Source organism: Hemiscyllium ocellatum, chromosome 16, assembly GCF_020745735.1.
Source record: "Hemiscyllium ocellatum isolate sHemOce1 chromosome 16, sHemOce1.pat.X.cur, whole genome shotgun sequence".
Classification (NCBI taxonomy): Eukaryota; Metazoa; Chordata; class Chondrichthyes; order Orectolobiformes; family Hemiscylliidae; genus Hemiscyllium; species Hemiscyllium ocellatum.
The window spans coordinates 17,966,746-17,982,404 of record NC_083416.1 but is presented as its reverse complement, the minus strand read 5'-3'; the positions used below and the strand labels follow the sequence as shown (position 1 = coordinate 17,982,404).

The 15,659-nt window shown below is 51.5% G+C and overlaps 1 protein-coding gene across 1 annotated transcript in view; it reads left to right on the top strand.

The window, feature by feature from the left end:
- The window catches only part of LOC132823546 (E3 ubiquitin/ISG15 ligase TRIM25-like), a 72,176-nt gene that overhangs the window by 37,949 nt on the left and 18,568 nt on the right, over window positions 1-15,659 (top strand). The window contains exons 6-8 of the mRNA XM_060837489.1: window positions 2,871-2,966; window positions 3,958-4,188; window positions 15,117-15,139. Coding sequence (XP_060693472.1) covers window positions 2,871-2,966; window positions 3,958-4,188; window positions 15,117-15,139 — 350 coding nt within the window. The remainder of the gene's footprint in view (window positions 1-2,870; window positions 2,967-3,957; window positions 4,189-15,116; window positions 15,140-15,659) is intronic.

Genomic DNA, 15,659 nt, shown 5'->3' with positions numbered 1-15,659 from the left:
GGAATGAGGCTGATGAAGGGCTATGCCCAAAACATTAATTCTCCTGCTCCTCGGATGCTGCCTGGTAGACTGTGTTTTTCCAGCACCACACTCTGAATCTGATTTCCAGTATCTGCAGTCCTCATTTTCTCCTCCTCAATGACATTAAGCCTAAAAAATGTTCAATAATATCTCATGCAAAATAAACCAACTTTCATTACCTACACAAAGTAATGTTAAAGTGGAAAAAAAGCATACATATGCACACACATCAAGCATATAAAGCTTCAATAAAATTAATCACTTAGCTGATTAATTGAATTAAAATGACTCCTCTTCAATCCCTCGAAATAGAGTATTCTCCAGAGCTGATCACACGTAAGACTCCATGAAAATACTTCACCTTATTTTAAAGAAACTGTTCGACTTTTTAAAAAATATCTTACAATGTGAAAAAAAGACTCCCTTTCAAACATATATAGCTTTTCAGCTTCCAGATTTAGAATGAAAAAACCTCAGCTGATTACTGATGGTCTCCAAACAGCTTGTAAAAAAAAAGTCTGAACTGAAAGAAAGTCATGATCAACTTTTGCAATATGAAAAACAAACTCCCTTGAAATGGCCTAAAGGTAGAAGACAAACGGAGGTGGGGGAGGGTTGGTTTTCAGACTGGAGGCCTGTGACCAGTGGAGTGCCACAAGGATCGGTGCCGGGTCCATTGCTTTTCACTATTTATATAGATGATTTTGATGTGAACATAGGAGGTATAATTAGTAAGTTTGCAAATGACACCAAAATTGGAGGTGCAGTGGACAGTGAAGAAGGTTGCCTCAGAATATAACAAGGTTGCCTCAGAATATAATCAGTTGCGCCAATGGTCTGAAGAGTGGCAGATGGGGTTTAATCATAGAATCACAGAATAAAATCCCTGCAGTGTGGAAATAGGCCCTTTGACCCAGAAAGCCCTTCATCAGGAAGGTTTCCTGATGAAGGGCTTATGCTCGAAACGTCGAATTCTCTATTCCTGAGATGCTGCCTGGCCTGCTGTGCTTTGACCAGCAACACATTTGCAGCTGTGATCTCCAGCATCTGCAGACCTCATTTTTTACCCTTTGACCCAGAAAGTCCACACTGACCCTTTGAAGAGTAACCCACCCAGATCCATTCCCCTATTACTCTATATTTATCCTTGACGAATGCACCCAACCTGAACATCTGTGAACACTATGGGCAATTTAGCATGGTCAGTTCACCTGACCTGCACATCTTTAGTTTCTGGGAGGAAACTGGAACACCCAGAGGAAACCCAGAGACACAGGGAGAATGTGCAAACTTCACAGAGACAGTCTCTCAAGGCTGGAATCAAACCTGGGTCCCCGGCACTGTGGGGCAGAAGTATTAACCCTTGAGCAACCGTGCTGCCCCCAACTACCATGCCACACACCCCAGCCACTGTGCCACACTCCCTCACATTCAGATAAATGCAAGGTGCTGCATTTTGGAAAAGCAAAGCAAGGCTAGACTTATGCACCTAATGGTGAGATCCTGGGGAATGTTACTGAACAAAGAGACTTTGGAGTACAGGTTCATAGCTCCACGAAAGTAGAGTCGCAGGTAGATAGGATAGTGAAGAAGGCTTTTGATATGCTTTCATTTATTACTCCGAGCATTGTACAAGACATTGGTTAGGCCACTTTTGGAATATTGTGTGCAATTCTGGTCTCCCTCCTATGGGAAGGATGTTGTGAAACTTGAAAGGGTTCAGAAAAGATATACAAAGATGTTGCCAGGGTTGGAGGATTTGAGCTATAGGGAGAGGCTGAACAGGCTGGGGCTGTTTTCTCTGGAGCATTGGAGGCTGAGGGGTGACCTTATGGAGGTTTATAAGATCATGAGGTGTATGGATAAGGTAAATAGTCAAGGTCCTTCCCCAGGGTGGGGTAGTCTAGAACTAGAGGGCATAGGTTTAGGGTGAGAGGAGATAGATTTAAAAGGGACCTAAGGGGCAACTTTTTCACGCAGAGGATGGTATGTGTTTGGAAGGAGCTGCCACAGGAAATGGTGAAGACTGGTACAATTACAGCATTCAAAAAGCCATCTGCATGGGTGTATGAATGGGAAGGGTTTAGAGGGATATGGGCCATGTGCTGGCAATTGGGACTAGATTAGGTTGGGGTATGTGGTCAGTATGGACAAGCAGGACCTGAAGGGTCTGCTTCCGGTTGTACATCTCTATGATTCCAACACATAATTTTTTTAAGCTTCTAAATTTACAATATATGAAAACTTCAACCATTCACTGTAGCCCCTGGAAAACTCGTTAAAAAGATTGCTCTTATCCCGTCATCGGCTGGCTTTCTGTCCTCATAACATCACTGTCACTCTGACTCACTCTGACGATGCTGCACCTCACTTCCCCACTCCTGTTAAATCCACCTTCTGCCTGCCTTCTGTCTCAGTGCCCCATGTGGAATAAACTTTCTGAGCATGATCAACCAATAGATGTTCTTCAGATGTGTGAAACACAGCAGGTAGCTCAGAAGTGCAGTGTGAGGTTGACAGATTTAGAATGATCACCATGAGAGAGGTCCTTGCTGAACATGTTCAAGACAGTGAGGACTACTGCACGTCCAAACTCTACCACTGAGGCCAAAGTACAAGCACCTTATACACTTATGGAGAGACAGAATCAGTGTTGCATATTTACTGGGGGGTGTCCCATAGACAGACAAAGAAGCAAACTAATCACCTTAAATTCAGCAATTAGGGTGATAATATGACACCAGGGATTTTCACTCACTCTGATATAATTTTTGATTGATTAAACTCACGATATTTTATGAAATTAACAGCAGATTGTTATTTTAAACCATTTCCAAACATCTTTCCAGGTAAAGTTAGAGAAAGAATTTGAGAAGATTGATGACATCCAAAGGAATTGTTCCAGCAAAAAGGAAGAATTGGAGAGATCAGAAGCTGAAATAAAGGTAGCTAAAATTGGGACTAGATTTGGAAAAAGTACCTCGACTCATTTAATCAGGCTGGTTCTGTTCAAACGGAGTCACTGATTACACTGAGCTCCCCTGTGTTTGATGTGAGGGGCAGCTGTTTAACTCTCCCTGCATCTCCCAAGGAATATTATTCCATCACTCAGACACTGGATTTACTGAAACACACACAGTGGCAGTTGAAGACTTGTCCTAGAGCCAGGATAATCTGAAATTAGAAAGGAAAGGGAAGAAACTCCCACTAACACCAGTGAGCCTGCCCAATGCAGGGACAGTTCATTCACACACCCACTGATCCATCATGAACCATGTCCTCATCTGGCAAAGACAAACAGAAGACAGAATAAACACTTGCAACCAATTTGGAACAAATCCTGAGAAATTCCTCACCAGCTTCCATTTGAAGGGTGGGAGTGTTTCCATCCCCACCGCATGTTCAGGGGCTCTGTTGCAGATATTGAGAACACTGGCGTCTCATCTAACTCTGTCTGTGCATTTAATTTACCTGCCCTCTAGTCTGACCATCCTGACCCTTCTCAAATGCCTCACCCAATCAGTGAGTCTGATATTCTCTCCATCAATTTAAACATCTTCACCTTGTCTCTCTCAGGTTGCCTTTCTCTCAATCAACTGATCTTTTCCAGATGATCCCCTGAATTGAAATCCATCACAGTCTTTGTCATTCTAGTTACCGTCCACTGTAGAACCTCAATCTCCTTCACCAGGTACGGGCACCAAAACTGGAGCCGTCACTGCAGGTATGGATGAAAGTGCCCTTTCTTTTAAACTCAAGGTAACCCTGATGACATTTTGTTTTCCCTCGCAGTGGACAATCTCCACTGGCTTGTCTATCTTTAATGGTGATGTGGTAGTGATCAAAACAAACTAACCAGTCCCTGGAAATGCTGTGTGCTCAGGGTAACAGCTGTGAGAAAGGACTGTTTGTAATGACAGTTGGTTTGGTTTTCAGACACAAATCAGTGAGATTAAAGAAAAGTTATCAAAGAACTTCTCTGAATGGAGGAGAAAGCTGAATGAAGATGAAGAATTCACCATGAGAGTGATTGATGAGGAGGGACTCCAAGCTCTCTCTCAGATTCAAAGCTGTTCTGAAGCATTAAATCACAAGATGGAACAGATTGCATTAATAGATGAAGAAATAAAGAGTTTCTTGCAGAAGGATCCTCTCTCCATTATTCAGGTACATCTTCAATGCACATGGCCACTGCTGGGCAAAGAGAATTTTCTATGATGCCTGGTGGATAAATTATTGAAGAATGTTAGTGAAGCTAGTATTTGTGGGGAATGTGTGTGGGTGGAGGTGGGGGTATTGCGTGTGTGTGAAATTTTGTGTGTGTGTGGGGGGGGGGATTGTGTGTGTATGCATGTGTGTGTGTGTGGGGTGGGATTGTGTGTGTGTGCATGTGTGTGGAATTTTGTGTGTGTGTAGGATTGTGTGTGTTTATGGTTGTGTGTGTTTGTATGTATATGTGTAGGATCGTGTGTGTGTGTTGGGGGGGTTGTGTGTGTGTGGTTGTGTGTATGTGGGATTGTGTGTGTGTGCGTGTGGGATTGTGTGAATGTATGTGTCTATGTGTGTATGTGTGTGGGGGGAATTATGTGTGTGTGGGGGAGATTGCATGTGTGGGGAGGGGGATTGTGGAGGATTGTGTGTGTGTTTGTGTGTGGGGGGGAATTGTGTGTGTGTGTGAGTGTATGTGTGTGTGAGAGAGAGATTGTGTATATGTGTATGTGTGAGAGAGATTGTGTATGTCTGTGCGTGTGTGTCAAAGAGATAGCCTATACCCTAACGTGTATCGTTATGTACAGGCAAGTATAAGGCACTGCATTCCACACGTGATTCAATCAGTCAAACCCTTTTGCTATATGAAGAAAACACTTAATTATTACACCACAATTAAAATACAAACAAAAAAGTAATTGACATAACTTTAAATTTATCAAAATACTTAACAAGATAATTTTTCATTCACAACAATCATCAGCTTTTCCAATATTGCAGTAGTCCATAAACACACCCTTTGCAAATACAAATTCAGAAAAGTAGATTTCCTCACTTGCTTTCTCCTCTGGTCCAGGAGAAGGAATACCAACAGAATGAACCTCGCAGCAGAAAGACAACTCAGGTGTTTGCAGCAGCAGAGAGAGAGACAGAGAGAGAGCTGGTTCTAGCAACCTTAACTCCAAAACATAATTTTAACAACTGAAAGCAGAACTAAAACTCTGAAGCTGTATGAGCTTTTCTCCACCCACTCATGCTTCTTTTATCTAATTTTTAAAAGCTCAAAGCTTCTTTCCATGGAACGGCCATCTCTCCACCAGGTTTACAAACTCCTCAAGAGAAGCATGAGCAAACAAAATCCTCTTCAAGGCACATATCATCACAGGGAGGGTCTGCAAGTGGGACTGTATGAGTATATAAGTACATGTGAGTATGTGTGTCTGTTACAGTGTAAATATGTGCAAGTAAAAACGCTGATGGAACAAATTCATGATGGCCAGTTTGACAGCAGTTGCTTCTGTACATGGGATGGGTGGGATTTGCTGGTAACAGCTTAATAAATTTGATTCTGTCTGTTGGGCAGCTGTTCTAGCTCAACCAATTTCCTGTGTCCAACATTGACTGATCCACAAGAGAGAGAATGAGCAGTTGCAGGAACAGCAATGACAGGACAGAGGTAACCAGTGATAGTCCAGAACGAGAGGGCATAGGTTTAGGGTGAGCAGGTGCTCCCTCTGTCCTGCTCTTGGAGTGTCAGTGTTCCGTCTGGCCTCCTCTTGGAATGTCGGTCCCTCCCCGTCCTGCTCTCAGAATGTCGGTGTTGCCACTGTCCTGCTCTCAGAATGTCAGTGTTCCCACAGTCCTGCTCTCAGATTGTCGGTGTTCCCTCTGTCCTGCTCTTGGAGTGTTGGTGCTTCCTCTGTCTTGCTCTCAGAGTGTTGGTGTTCCCTCTGTCCTGTTCTTGGAGTTTCGGTGCTCCCTTTGTCCAGCACTCGGAGTGTCGGTTCCCCTCTGTCCTGCTCTTGGAGTGTCAGTGTTCTCTCTGTTCTGCTCTCAGAGTGTCGGTGCTCCCTCTGTCCTGCTCTTGGAATGTCGCTACACACCCTGTCCTGCACACAGAATGTCAGTCCCCCATTTGTCCTGCTCTCGGAGTGTCGGTTTTCCCTCGGTGCTGTTCTCGGAGTGTTGTGCTCCCTCTGCCCTGCTCTTGGAATGTCGCTCCAACCCCTGTCCTGCTCTCAGAATGTCAGTCCCCCATATGTCCTGCTCTCGGAGTGTCGGTCCCCCCTCTGTTTTGCACTCGGTGTGTTGGTGTTCCCTCTGTCTTTCTCTTGGAGTTTCTGGTGTTCCCTCTGTCCTGCTCTCGGACAGTTGGTGTTCCCTCTGTCTTGCTCTTGGAGTGTCGGTGCTCCCGCTGTCCTGCTCTCGGAGAGTCGTGGTTCCCTCAGTTCTGCTCTCGGAGTGCCGGTGTTCCCTCTGTCCTACTCTTGGAGTGTCGGTCATCTCTCTGTTCTGCTCTCAGAGCATCAGTGCTCCCTCTGTCCTGCTCTCAGAATGTCTGGTCCAACCCTCTGTCTTGCTCTCGGACTGTCCCTGCTCCCTCTGTCCTGCTCTTGGAATATCGGTGTTCCCTCTGTTCTGCTCTTCGAATGTCGTTCCACCCCCTGTCCTGCTCTCAGAATGTCAGTCCTCCTTCTGTCCAGCTCGCAGTGTCAGTGATCCCTCTGGCCTGCTCTCCGAGTGCCTATGCTCTCTCTGTCCTGCCCTTGGAGTGTCGGTGTTGCCTCTGTCCTGCACTCGGAATGTCGGAGTTGTCCCATCTTGCTCTCAGAGTGCCGGTCCCCCCTCTGTCCCGCTCTTGGATTGTTGATGTTACCTCAATCCTGCTCTCGGAGTGTTGGTGCTCCCTCTGTCCTGCACTCGGAATGTCGGTGTTCTCTCTGTCCTTCACTCGGAGCGTCTTTCTCCCCTCTGTCCTGCTCTCGGAGTGTCTGTCATCACTCTGTCCTGCTCTCAGAGTATCGGTGCTCCCTCTGTCCTGATCTCGGAATGTCGGTCATCACTCTGTCCTGTTCTCAGAGTATCCGTGTTCCCTCTGTTCTGCACTCGGAGTGTCGGAGTTGTCCCGTCCTGTTCTCGGAGCGCCAGTCCCCCCTCTGTCCTGCTGTTGGAGTGTCAGGGCTCCCTCTGTGCTGCTCTCGGAATGGCGGTGCTCCCTCTGTCCTGCTCTTGGAGTGTCGGTGTTCCCTCTGTCCTGCTCTCGGAGTTTCCGGTGTTCCCTCTGTCCTGCTCTCGGACAGTTGGTGTTCCCTCTGTCTTGCTCTTGGAGTGTCGGTGTTCCCTCTGTCCTGCTCTCGGACAGTTGGTGTTCCCTCTGTCCTGCTCTTGGAGTGTCGGTGTTCCCTCTGTCCTGCTCTCGGAGTTTCCAGTGTTCCCTCTGTCCTGCTCTCGGACAGTTGGTGTTCACTCTGTCTTGCTCTTGGAGTGTCGGTGCTCCCGCTGTCCTGCTCTCGGAGAGTCGTGGTTCCCTCAGTTCTGCTCTCGGAGTGCCGGTGTTCCCTCTGTCCTACTCTTGGAGTGTCGGTCATCTCTCTGTTCTGCTCTCAGAGCATCAGTGCTCCCTCTGTCCTGCTCTCAGAATGTCGGTCCTACCCTCTGTCTTGCTCTCGGACTGTCCCTGCTCCCTCTGTCCTGCTCTTGGAATATCGGTGTTCCCTCTGTCCTGCTCTCAGAATGTCAGTCCTCCTTCTGTCCTGCCCTTGGAGTGTCGGTGTTGCCTCTGTCCTTATTCTGAGTGCAGGTCCTCTCTCTGTCCTGCTCCCAGAGTGCTGGTGTTCCCTCTGTCCTGCACTCGGAGTGTCGGTCATAACTCTGTCCTACTCTCAGAGTATCAGTGCTCCCTCTGTCCTGCTCTCGGAATGTCGGTGTTCTCTCTGTCCTGATCTCAGAGTGTCAGTGTTGCCCCGTCCTGCTCTCAGAATGCCGGTCCCTCCTCTTTCCTGCTCTTGGAGTGTCAGTGCTCCCTCTGTGCTGCTCTCGGAATATCAGTGTTCTCTCTGTCCTGCTCTTGGAATGTCGGTCCACCCCCTGTCCTGCTCTCAGAATGTCGGTCCCCCTTCTGTCCTGCTCTCGGCGTGTCGGTGTTCCCTCTGTCCTACTCTTGGAGTTTCGGTCTCCCTTTGTCCTGCACTCGGAGAGTCGGTCCCCCCTCTGTCTTGCTCTTAGAGTATCGGTGCTCCCTCTGTCCTGCTCTAGGAATGTCGCCCCAACCCTCTGTCTTGCTCTCGGACTGTACCAGCTCCCTCTGACCTGCTCTTGGAATATCGGTGTTCCTCCTGCCCTGCTCTTGGAATGTCGGTCCACCCCCTGTCCTGCTCTCAGAATGTCAGTCCCCCTTCTCTTCAGCTCGTGGAGTGTCGGTGTTCCCTCTGTCCTGCTCTCGGAGTGCCGGTCCCCCCTCTGTCTTGCTCTTGGAATATCGGTGTTCCTTCTGTCGTGCTCTTGGATTGTCGGTCCACCCCCTGTCCTGCTCTCAGAATGTCAGTCCCCCTTCTGTCCGGCTTGTGGAGTGCCGGTGTTCCCTCTGTCCTGATCTCGAAGTGTCGATGTTGCCCCATCCTGCTCTCGGAGTGCCGGTCCCACCTCTGTCCTGCTCTTGGAGTGTCGGTGCTCCCTCTGTCCTGCTCTCCGAGTGTCGGTGCTCCCTCTGTCCTGCTCTCGGTGTGTCGGTGCTCCCTCTGTCCTGCTCTTGGAATGTCGGTCCACACCCTGTCCGCCTCTCAGAATGTTACTCCCCTTTCTGTCCGGCTCACGGAGTGTCGGTGTTCCCTCTGTCCTGATCTTGGAGTGTCAGTGTTGCCCCGTCCTGCTCTCGGAGTGCCGGTCCCCTCTCTTGGAATATCGGTGTTCCTTCTGTCATGCTCTTGGAATGTCGGTCCACCCCCTGCCCTGCTCTCAGAATGTCACTCCCCCTTCTGTCCGGCTCGTGGAGTGTCGGTGTTACCTCTGGTCGACTCTCGGAGTGTCGGTGTTCCCTCTGTCCTGTTCTCGGAGTGTCGGTGTTCCCTCTGTCCTGATCTCGGAGTGTCGGTGTTGCCCCGTCCTGCTCTCGGAGTGCAGTTCCCCCCTCTGTCCTGCTCTTGGAGTGTCAGTGCTCCCTCTGTGCTTCTCACGCAGTGTTGGTGTTCCCTCTGTCTGCTCTCAGACTGATGATGCTGACTCTGTGCTGCTCTAGGAGTGGCGGTGCTCCCTCTGTCCTGCTGTTGGAGTGTTGGTGTTCCCTCTCTCCTGCTCTCAGAGTTTCCGGTGTTCTCTCTGTCCTGCTCTCGGACAGTTGTTGTTCCCTCTGCCCTACTCTCGAAATGTCGTTACTCCCGCTGTCCTGCTCTCGGAGAGTCGGTGTTCATTCCTTCCTGTTCTCGGAGTGGCAGTGCTCCCTCTGTCCTGCTCTCGGCGTGTCGGTGCTTCCTCTGTCCTGCTCTCGGAGTGTCGGTGTTCTCTCTGTTCTACTCTTGGAGTTTCGGTCTCCCTTTGTCCTGCACTCGGAGTGTTGGTCCCCCTTCTGTCCTGCACTCGGAGTGTCTGTGCTCCCTCTGTCCTCCTCTTGGAATGTCAGACCACCACTCTGTCTTGCTCTTGGAATGTCCGTGCTCCTTCTTTCCTGCTCTCGGAATATCGGTATTCCCTTTGTCCTGCTCTCAGAGTGTCGGTTCCCCCTCTGTCCTGCTCTTGGCGTGTCGGTGTTCCCTCTGTCCTGCTCTTGGAATGTCAGTTTTCCCTCTGTCCTGCTCTTGGAATGTCGGGTACCCCCCCCCGTCCTGCTCTCAGGATGTCAGTCCCCCTTCTGTCTGGCTCGCAGAGTGTCGGTGTAACCTCTGGCCTGCTCTCGGAGTGTCGGTGTAACCTCTGGCCTGCTCTCGGAGTTTCCGGTGTTCTCTCTGTCCTGCTCTCGGACAGTTGTTGTTCCTTCTGTCCTACTCTCGAAGTGTCGTTACTCCCGCTGTCCTGCTCTCGGAGAGTCGGTGTTCCCTCTTTCCTGCACTTGGAGAGTCGGTGTTCCTTCCTTCCTGCTCTTGGAGTGGCAGTGCTCCCTCTGTCTTGCTCTCGGTGTGTCGGTGTTCCCTCTGTCCTGCTCTCGGAATATCGGTGCTTCCTCTGTCCTGCTCTCGGAGTGTCGGTGTTCTCTCTGTCCTACTCTTGGAGTTTCGGTCTCCCTTCTGTCCTTCTCTCGGAGTGTCTGTGCTCCCTCTGTCCTCCTCTCGGAATGTCAGTCCACCACTCTGTCTTGTTCTCAGAATGTCCATGCTCCTTCTTTCCTGCTCTCGGAATATTGGTGTTCCCTCTGTCCTGCTCTCAGAGTGTCGGTCCCCCCTCTGTCCTCTCTTGGAGTGTCAGTCCGCCCGTGTTCTGCTCTCGGAGTGTCGATGTCCCCTCTGTCTTCCTCTTGGAGTGTCGGTCCCCCCTCTGTCCTGCTCTTAGAATGTCGATGTTCCCACTGTGCTGCTCTCGGAGTGTCAGTCCCCCGACTGTCCTGCTGTCAGAGTGTTCGTGTTCCCTCTGTCCTTCTCTCGGAATGTTGGTTTTCCCTCTGTCATACTCTCAGAATGTCGGTGCTCCTTCCGTTCTGCTCTCAAAGTGTCGATGCTCACTCTGTGCTGCTGTCGGAGTGTCGGTGTTCCCTCTGTCCTACTCTAGGAGTGTCGGGGCTCCCTCCGTTCTGCTCTCGGAGTGTCGGTGCTCCCGTTGTCCTGCGCACGGAGAGTCGGTGTTCCCTCTGTCCTGCTCTCGGAGTGGCTGTGCTCCCTCTGTCCGGCTCTCGGCGTGTCGGTGTTCTCTCTGTCCTACTCTTGGAGTTTCAGTCTCCCTTTGTCCTGCTGTCAGAGTATCGGTGCTCCCTCTGTCCTGCCCTCGGAATGTCGGTCCAACCCTCTGTCTTGCTCTTGGACTGTCCCTGCTCCCTCTGTCCTTCTCTTGGAATATCGGTGTTCCCTCTGTCCTGCTCTTGGAATGTCAGTCCACCCCCTGTCCTGCTTTCCGAATGTCAGTCCCCTTTCTGTCCGGCACGCAGAGGGTCGGTGTTACCTCTGGCCTCCTCTCGGAGTGTCGATGTTCCCTCTGTCCTGCTATTGGTTTGTCAGTGCTCCCTCTGTGCTTCTCACGGAGTGTTGGTGTTCCCTCTGTCCTGCTCTCGGAGTGACGGTGCTGACTCTGTGCTGCTCTCGGACAGTTGTTGTTCCCTCTGTCCGGGTCTCGAACTGTCATTACTCCCGCTGTCCTGCTCTCGGAGTGTCGGTGCTCCCTCCCTTCTGCCCTCGGAGTGTGGATGCTCACTCTGTTCTGCTGTCGGAGTGTCAGTGTTCCCTCTGGCCTGCTCTCAGAGTTTCCGGTGTTCCCTCTGTCCTCTCTCGGAGTGTCGATCCCCCCGTGTTCTGCTCTCGGAGTGTCGGTGATCCCTCTGTCTTCCTCTTGGAGTGTCAGTCCCCCCTCTGTCCTGCTCTTGGAATGTCGGTGTTCCCTCTGGCCTGCTCTCGGAGTGTCGGTGTTGCCCTGTTCTGCTTTCGGAGTGTCGATGCTCACTCTGTGCTCCTGTTGGAGTGTCGGTGTTCCCTCTGTCATGCTCTTGGAGTGTCAGTGCTCCCTCTGTCCTGCTCTCGGAGTGTTGTTGTTCCCTCGGAGTGCCAGTCCCCCCTCTATTCTGCTCTTGGAGTGTCGGTGTTCCCTCTGGCCTGCTCACAGAGTGTCGGTGTTCCCTCCGTTCTGCTCTCGGAATGTCGAGGCTCACTCTGTGCTGTTGTTGGAGTGTAGGTGATCCCTCTGTTCTGCTCTCGGAGTGTCTATGCTCCCTCTGTCCTGCTGTTGGACTGTCGGTGTTCACTCTGTCCTGCTCCCAGAATGTCAATGCTCCCTCTGTCCTGCTGTCGGAGTGGCGGAGTTCCCTCTGTTCTGCTCTCTGAGTGTCTGTGTTCCCTCTGGCCTGCTCTCGGTGTTTGCGGTTTTTCCTCTGTCCTACTCTCGGACAGTTGGTGTACCCTCTGTCCGGCTCTCGGAATGTCGGTGTTCCCTCTGTCCGGTTCTCGGAGTGTTGGTGTTCCCTCCATCCTGCTCTCAGAGTTGCAGTGCTCCCTCTGTCCTGTTCTCGGAGTCCGGTGTTCCCTCTGTACTACCCTTGGAATGTCGGTGCTCTCTCCCTTCTGGTCTCGGAGTGTCGATGCTCACTCTATGCTACTGTTGGAGTGTCGATGTTCCCTCTGTCATGCTCTTGAAGTGTTGGTGTTTCCTCTGGCCTGCTCTTAGAGTGTCGGTGTTCCCTCTGTACTGCTACTGTTGGAGTGTCGGTGTTCCCTCTGTACTGCTCTCGGAATGTCGGTGCTCCCTCCGTTCTGCTCTTGGAGTGTCGTTGCTCACTCTGTGCTACTGTTGATGTGTCGGTGTTCCCTCTGTCATGCTCTTGGAGTGTCAGTGCACCCTCTGTCCTGCTCTCGGAGTGTTGGTGTTCCCTCGGAGTGCCGGTCCCCCCTCTATCCTGCTCTTGGAGTGTCGGTGTTCCCTCTGTCCTGCTCTCAGAGTGTTGGTGTTCCCTCCGTTCTGCTCTCGGAGTGTCGATGCACACTCTGTGCTGTTGTTGGAGTGTCGGTGATCCCTCTGTCCTGCTCTCGTAGTGTCTGTGCTCCCTCTCTCCTGCTCTCGGAGTGTCAGTCTTGACTCTGTCCTGCTCTCAGAGTGGCAGTGCTCCCTCTGTCCTGCTCTCGGTGTGTCAGTGCGCCCTCTGTCCTGCTCTCGGAGTATCGGTGCTCCCTCTGCTCTCGGAATGTCGGCCCAACCCTCTGTCTTGCTCTTGGACTGTCCCTGCTCCCTCTGTCCAGCTCTCGGAATATCGGTGTTCCCTCTGTCCTGCTCTTGGAGTGGCTGTGCTCCCTCTGTCCTGCTCTCGGAGTGTCGGTGTACCCTCTGTCCTGATCTCGGGTGTCAGTTTTGCCCCGTCCTGCCCTCGGAGTGCTGGTCCCCCCTCTGTCCTGCTCTTGGAGTGTCAGTGCTCCCTCTGTGCTGCTCTCCGAGTGTTGGTGTTTCCTCTGTCCTGCTCTCGGAGTGACAGTGCTGAGTCTGTGCTGCTCTCGGAGTGGCGGTGCTCCCTCTGGCCTGCTGTTGGTATGTCGGTGTTCCCTCTGTCCTGCTCTCGGAGTGTCGGTGTTCCCTCTGTCCTGCTCTCGGAGTCTCTGATGTTCCCTCTGTCCTGCTCTCGGAGAGTTGGTGTTCCCTCAGTCTTGCTCTCAGAGTGGCAGTGCTCCCTCTGTCCTGCTCTCAGAGTGTCGGTGAACCTTCTGTCCGGCTCTCGGAGTGTCTATGCTCTCTCTGTCCTGCTCTTGGAGTATCGGTGTTCCCTCTGTCCTGCTCTCGGAGTGTCGGTGTTCCCTCTGTCCTGCTCTCAGAGTGTCGGTGTTCCCTCTGTACTGCTCTTGTACTGTCGGTGCTCCCTCCCTTCTGCTCTCGGAGTGTCGATGCTCACTCTGTGCTACTGTTGGAGGGTTGGTGTTCCCTCTGTCATGCTCTTGGAGTGTCAGTGCTCCCTCTGTCCTGCTCTCGGAGTGTTGGTGTTCCCTCAGAGTGCTGGTCCCCCCTCTATCCTGCTCTTGGAGTGTCGGTGTTCCCTCTGGCCTGCTCTCAGAGTGTTGGTGTTCCCTCCATTCTGCTCTCAGAGTGTCGATGCTCACTCTTTCCTCCTGTTGGAGTGTTGGTCTACCCTCTGTCCTGATCTTGGAACGTCTGTGCTCCCTCTGTCCTGCTCTCGGACTGTCTGTGCTCCCTCTGTCCTGCTCTCGGAGTGGCAGTGCTCCCTCTGTCCTGCTGTTGGACTGTCGGTGTTCACTCTGTCCTGCTCCCAGAATGTCAATGCTCCCTCTGTTCTGCTGTCGGAGTGTCAGTGTTCCCTCTGGCCTGCTCTCGGTGTTTGCGGTTTTTCCTCTGTCCTGCTCTCGGACAGTTGGTGCTCCCTCTGTCCAGCCCTCGGAATGTCGGTGTTCCCTCTGTCCGTTTCTCGGAGAATCGGTGCTCCCTCTGTCCTGCTCTCGGAGTGTTGGCGTTCCCTCTGTCCTGCTCTCGTAGTGTTGGTGTTCCCTCCCTTCTGCTCTCGGAGTGTCATGCTCACTCTATGCTACTGTTGGAGTGTTGGTGTTCCCTCTGTCATGCTCTTGGAGTGTCAGTGCTCCCTCTGTCCTGCTCTCGGAGTGTTGGCGTTCCCTCGGAGTGCCAGTGCCACCTCTATCCTGCTCTTGGAGTGTCGGTGTTCCCTCTGTCCTGCTCTTGGAATGTCGGTCCCCCTACTGTCCTGCTCCCGGTGTGTCGGTGCTCCCTATGTCCTGCTCTCGGTGTGTCAGTGCACCCTCTGTCTTGCTCTCGGTGTGTCAGTTCCCCCTCTGTCCTGCTCTCGGAGTGTCGGTGCTCCCTCTGTCTTCCTCTTGGAGTGTCGTTCTCCCCTCTGTCCTGCTCTTGGAGTGTCGGTGTTACCCTGTCCTGCTCTCGGAGTGTCGTTGTTCCCTCTGTACTGCTCTCGGAATGTCGGTGTTCCCTCTGTCCTGCTCTCGGAGTGTCAGTGCTCCCTCTGTACTGCTCTTGTACTGTCGGTCCTCCCTCCGTCCTGCTCTCGGTTTGTCAGTCCTCCCACCGTCCTGCTGTCAGGTTGTTGGTGCTCCCTCTGTCCTGCTCTCAGAGTGTCAGTGCTCCTTCTGTCCAGATCTCAGAGTGTTGGTGCTCCCTCTCTCCTGCTCTCGGAGTGTCCGTCTCCCCTCTGTTCTCCTCTCGGAGTGTCAGTCCACCCCTCTGTCCTGCTCTCGGAGTGTCGGTGCTCCCTCTGTCCTGCCCTCGGTGTGTCAGTGCTCCCTCTGTCCTGCTCTCTGTGTGTCAGCGCTCCCTCTGTCCTGTCTGTGTAAAGTTGGTAACTTTTCATTCCAGGTTGGAGTGCATTACAGTGTGGAATTATTCCTCATTCCAGGGTCTGGTCCCATCTTCTGTTCCACACTGAAGTCTTTCATCTCAACTCCACATTTACTGTTTAGTTCCATTCTGTGTTGGTTGATATGTTGACTATTTTAACCTCCTCTGTTTATCCACAGAACTCGACGCAGCTGATTTCCAGGTAAGTTCCTCTCAGTCATACAGTCAATGCTGAAAGGGAGCCTTTCCCTGGATCTGGGAAAGGAGTCAAAATAGAATCATGGTTTGGAACCCTTCCCAGATACGGTGTTTTCACGTGGTGGGAATATTGAGTGGTGTTTCACTGTATTTCTTTATCATGCATGTGAGCACTGCTGTTTTGGTCAGCATTGATTCCTCATTCGTTGAGGAAGTGGTGGTGAGCTGTTTTGAATGCCGCTGTACACCTGGAGCTGGTGGTACACTCACAGTGGTGATATGTCCTTGCATCTGCTGTCATTTTACCTTTCGGTTCTAAAAGTCATGGTTTTTGAAGGTGCTGTTCATGGAGTCTCGTTGAGTTGCTGCAGATGGCACACACCACTGCTACTGTACGTCTGTGGTGGAGGGAGTGGATATTGAAGGTGCTGTATGAGATACCAGTCAAACAAACTGCTTTGCCCCGTTGTGTTTTGTTGGAACTGCACTCATTCAGGTTGAAGAAGATTATTACATACCATTCC